The following is a 5,392-nucleotide window of genomic DNA, read 5'->3' as shown; positions in this document are numbered from 1 at the left end:
AAAAAAAAAAAAAAAAAAAAAAAAAACAAAAAAAAACAAAAAAAAAACTAAAAAAATAATAATAATTTTAGTAATCTAAACTACTGAAAGACATAACCAAGTAAGACTTTTTGTGAGACAAGTATAAAATGTATCATCTACCAAGAAGCAATGAAATCGACATAGAGGGTCTGGTTAGATGGCACAGAACTTAGAACACTGGCTGCTCTTCCAGAAAAGCCAGGCTTAATTCCCAGCACTTACATGATGGCTCATGATCATCTTTAACTCTAGTTTCAGGGGATCTAAAGTGCTCTTATGGCTTTCTTGGGTACTGCACATACGGTGCACAGACACACAAGCAGGCAAAACACCTATATACACAAAATATTTAGAAAAAAGGAATATAAGGTACTAATACAATATTCATAACTTTTGAAAACATTATGAGCCAAAGAAACCAAGTACAATAAGATACACATCCTATGATTTCACTTACATAAAATGTTCAGAGTAAGTCAAACTAGAGTTTTCATTGCTGTGGCTAAAGGAATTAATGGAACATGGAGGACGGCAGAGAGGATAAGGACTCCTTCAGAGATATTGATATGTCTTAAAACTGACTGTGCTAGTAGTTGCCCAACTCTAAAAACCAAAATCCTATGAACTGTATACATCTCATTTAAATGGCCATGAAACCTGAAAATATTACCCCCATTGCCCCCTATCTTTCTACCTAGGAACTGATTATAAAAACATTCTCTGACCTACCCTCTTTGATGAAGTTCTTAAGACCCCCACTCCAGAAGGAACTGGATCTGTCCCATATCCAGCAGGAAGGAACACAGAGGCCAAGAAGAAACGGGGAACGGTTTCTCTTCCTCTTCCTTTCTCTATGCTATTAGATCACAGCCTTTTGTCCAACCATATTCTATACAATTGCCCATGCCTCATTAGACCTCAGCATAAAAACAGGCCAACTCACCCTGCTTTTAGGTGTTCAATTTTAAGGCCCACATGTCACATAAAATAAAACCATAAACAAATATGTCCTAGTTTTCTCTGTTAACTTCTCTTTTATTATGGGGCATCAGGCACACCCCTTTAGGTGAACAGGAAAAGGACTGCCTCCTTTTCTGTTTCCCTACATTTCAGATGCTCTTCTGTCATTTGCAGGGAATGCAACTTACATTCAGTTTCTTTAAAGCTTAAGATTCTAAACTTACCCTCTCACTTTTCACAGACCCGGTGACGTCATCGTCATTTAGGTGGCGCTTGAACTTGGGAGGCATACTTTCTGCTCACAAATACTCTTGTATTTCCCAACAGAATAAGTATTCACCACCTTAAGGGGGAAAAAAAAACCAACAAATTTCACCATATGAGGAACTTGGGGTATAAGCTATGTGCCTAGCATTGTACAACGCCCAGTATGAGATTATCTCCTCACTTCTAACTTTAACTACTTTTGCTCCATCCTACTGACTACAGTCTATATGCTAAGTCCTAGATTGAAGAACTAGTTAAAACCAGAATAAAAATGAATGTTATTTGCCTAAGGAAACATGTAGAGAATATGGTAAATTTGGGATTTTATAACATGAAAGAGCAGATGCTGTCAAGGAGGGAGAAAATGGGAATAGACCCTAAATCTTGAAAAAGTTTTATGATTTTCACTTGGAATCAGAAAACAGTGGCATATTTCTAGTCACTGCTCTTTTAATTGGTTGCTTAAGCAATGATTCAATTCCTCATCTGCAAAATAGTGATTTCCAGGATTCTGCATGAGTTAGGTGGTCACATGAGATAACACATACAAAAACTTTTATAAACTATAGTCCATTAGTGCTCCATGAGAATGGCTAGTTTGTAAGTACTAATGTGACAAATTGGTAATAACAATTCTATATTAATATATATGCATATATATAACTCAGTACATATATGTACACATGTATTCAAATGTGTGTATATGTACATTATTTTCACGCTCTCTCTGGCTTTCCTCTTTTTTCCTGATATGTAGATCCTAAAAGTCCCATGCCCATAAGAGATAAATGTGAGTTTTTATGCTAATGAGATTGACAGGTGTCTGGCAGTCTATAAAAGCAGCTTCAAAATGGAGGCTATCACTGAAAAATCCAAGTCAGGATGAAAAGGCTGAGCTATTTCAGTCGACATCACTCCAACCTCTGGAGAAGGCTAAAGGCTGAAGTGACTTCTGACAGCTGCTGTTTTAATCTACCAGCCCCACAAATGAAGCTCCCATGAAAAGCCAAGTGGTCAGGACCCCAGATACAAAAATCCAAGAGGTCCAGATGCCAGGGAGCTTTGAGGTATGAACATGTGACTTTCCTAGAGGGTGGACACCTAGAGGGGCCAGAAGAGCTCTGGGTTCCTCCTACACTTTTCCATCCACCCCATCTGATAATTAATCTGCACCCTTTATAACAGTCTTTAAAATAAACTGGCAAACATAAGCAAAGTGTCTCCCTGCATTCTGTGAACCAGTCTAGTAAATTAACTGAAATCAGCAAAGAGAGTGGCCACCACAATTTACAGTCAATCAAGTACAATAACTTGGAAGTACACTCTATATAGAGTGTACCTCACTGCTCACTTAAATCTTACGTGTGCATCTTCTGTGAAACGTTTTCTATTCAGTGGCCACATGAAGAAGGGAACAGTTGTGGCTATTTCCTAGTAGACAGTGGTAGAAACGAACTAAGAGGTCTTTCAACTGTTATCTCCTGGAGAATCTCCTGCAAAATTGCTTGCTTTCTGAGGGAAAACACCTTCCTTGCTGTCTGGGTCCACAGCTATTTTCTGAGAGAAAATGTGCTTTTTCATATATTAAAAACAAAGAGATTAAGCAAAGCTGGGTTCCTATGCTGTGGCAGCACCTCATAGCCTTTTATATGTTAATGTACACTGGGATTTTTCCAGGAAATACTTGAGTCTGAAACATAATCAAATTTTTCTAGGGAAGAAGCTGTTATGCAAATACATATTTCTAGTATTTTGGAGCAGATGATAGCTGATTAAAAATCGATTAAAGCCTAAGATGCTTAGTATGTACTAAATACATATATGCATCTTCAGTAACAGGAGCAGTTTTAGTGTCCAGTGTTACATATGCATTTTCTTTTATTCTTGACACTTCTTTCAAGTAAGCATTAAGAAAATTTAGTATGATAACTGCATTGTCACACCACTCCAACAGATCAATAAGTGGCTATGCACTATCAGTTTTAATATTTATTCATTTAGTTGTCATCATGTTCTAGAACTCTGTTTTAGAAAGACATAACAACCTACCATCTTTTATAAAAGATGGCTTGTTTATAAAAAAACAAACATATTTAAATAATTTAGATATTAGTTTATTGATTGTTAGGTACTAAGAGAAACCTGAATCAAAGTAATATCATTGAAATCAGCTTCTTGTTGTTTTCAAACCAACAACTTCACTTATAACATAATTACTATCCATCCATGCCTGAGTGACAGCTCTGATTTCTTTATTCAACATTATTTCCGTTAGAATTATCTGGCCCATTTTATTCCTTACATCTTAATCTCAAAATAAATTTCACACAGAAATGTTACAGAATGCACTGGGAAAGAGTTGATAGAGCAAGAATTGGAGAAAACGAGATTTTAACTGTATCTGGACTATATATTTATATCCTTGGTAGCCCAAAAGAAACAACTGGCTGATAAGAACAGGTACTCCAACTGATCTTAGCCAACAGGAACGAGGGATCAAGCAAATTCACAAAATATCTTGACAAGGTATGACACTAAACCTATGTTCTAAAATCCAAGCTATCGGTTTGAGAAAGGAAGCAAACTCAGGCCAGACAAATAAACAAACAAGCCACCAGCAAAACAGCAGACAGATAAATGAGCTACCCTGGAACTACCCGCAACTAATGATACTTCTAGATTAAAAATAAGGAGCAGAACTAAACGGTACTCGGAAATTAGAGTGGACTACATTCTGCCTACAGTTCCTCCTACCAAAAATATGCTTGACGGTTAACGTGTCTACGTAGTAAGAGTCATCATGATGTCTTTCCACGTCGTGGATGGAACACCACACGGTCCCCTGAAGTGTCAACATCGCAAGACTCTTCTTACGTGTACTTCCGCGCTCTCTTAAATCTCACGTATGCATCTTCTGCAGTACGTTCTCTAGTCCGTCGCTTTAACACGTAATGCACTTCTAACCTGTTGTTCAATCTACATTGGCTTTTTTTTTTACTTGACAAAACAAGCTCTGCGTATTTCATTTCACCAAAAAGCTCGAATCTGGCTGGGCACGGCTTTCCTCTGCTCAGCCTCCATCCCCCTTGCCCAGTTCTTCCTTATTTGCAATCTTGGCTGGTGACAGTTCCACGCAAATCGTGACTGGACATCTTTACTCGCAAAACCTGTTACGAGTAAGGATTCACCTCCATCTCTCGGGTCATTCCAAGCCCAGCGGGGTTGCGCGCTTTCTCCGAACCCCGGAGGAAGGACCTCAGGCGAGCCTCCCCAGCCAGTTCCCCGGCTCCCTTCCCTGCCGCCACCCCAGGCCGCGCACCCCGACATCTGCTCGGAACTCTGGCCCCCCCCACTCCCCATACAGGTGCCCCCTCGGGAACAGCTCTCCCCCCTGGAGGGCAGCTCGAACCCAAAGCTCCCCGGTCGCCCCAGCCGCTCCCCACTCCCCGCGCCCCTTCCTCAGGACACCCCGGGCCCCAGTCCTCCCCACTCGCGACACGGCCCTCGCTCAGGCCAGCTCCCCAGCCGGGCGGACGTTGGGGGCGGTAGGCAGGGGCGTCGCCTGGCTTCCTTCCTCCTCACGCGCGCTGGGGCGGGATACCTGCGGTCTCGGAAGAGCTCCGGGCAGCAGTCCCCGCTGGTAGCGCAGGGCGGGCGGGGGAGGGAGCGGGAAGCTGAGGAAGAAGGGTGGGAGGGGGAAGGCCGAGGGCGCAGACCCGCCACCGCTCCGCTCCGCTGCAGCGCCCCCGCTCATCGAGCGATTCGGCGCTCCGCCGCCTGGGGCTGGGCAGAGGGGGAGGGCTCAGGCCGGGGAGATCGAGCCGCTCGGTACTCCGAGGCCTGGAGCGGGCGCCTCCGGGGCGGGCGTAGGCAACCGGGTTCGAGCCTCTCGGCGCTCAGGGTCTTTTCCGCTGACGGAGGCAGGGGCAAGTTCAGGCGATGGAGACCCTGAGCAGGTCGATCGCTCCGGCCTTCCTTTAATCCCGGAGAATCCCCAGTAGTTGTGACGTTCAGGTCCGATGGAGGAGCACGTGGATTGTACTTGGGGATGAGCAGGGAACGTTAAGGAGTAGTCTCTCAACTGGCGCTGAAAGGGTGACTAGGATGTAGGTCCCTTAGAGGTTGCCACTTTGCGGGCTGTCTG

At 43.2% G+C, this 5,392-nt stretch overlaps 1 protein-coding gene across 3 annotated transcripts in view; it reads right to left on the bottom strand.

Moving 5' to 3' along the window:
• Vamp4 (vesicle associated membrane protein 4) overlaps window positions 1-5,105 on the bottom strand; it is a 28,713-nt gene extending 23,608 nt beyond the window's left edge. Inside the window, exons 1-2 of one of the 3 annotated variants that reach the window (XM_031387271.1) lie at window positions 4,850-5,105; window positions 1,206-1,324 (exon numbers count right to left, since the gene is read on the bottom strand). In XM_031387271.1, the coding sequence (XP_031243131.1) occupies window positions 1,206-1,271 (66 nt within the window). In that variant the 5' untranslated portion in view covers window positions 1,272-1,324; window positions 4,850-5,105. Of the gene's footprint in view, window positions 1-1,205; window positions 1,325-4,002; window positions 4,813-4,849 lie in introns of those variants that run through there. The other 2 variants (XM_031387251.1, XM_031387261.1) reach the window with 2 other exon arrangements.
• Window positions 5,106-5,392: the final 287 nt, after the last annotated feature.

Source organism: Mastomys coucha, unplaced genomic scaffold (assembly GCF_008632895.1).
Source record: "Mastomys coucha isolate ucsf_1 unplaced genomic scaffold, UCSF_Mcou_1 pScaffold1, whole genome shotgun sequence".
In the NCBI taxonomy this organism is placed as follows: domain Eukaryota; kingdom Metazoa; phylum Chordata; class Mammalia; order Rodentia; family Muridae; genus Mastomys; species Mastomys coucha.
Note: the sequence above shows the minus strand (reverse complement) of the source record. Positions and strands in the feature narration are given on the sequence as shown.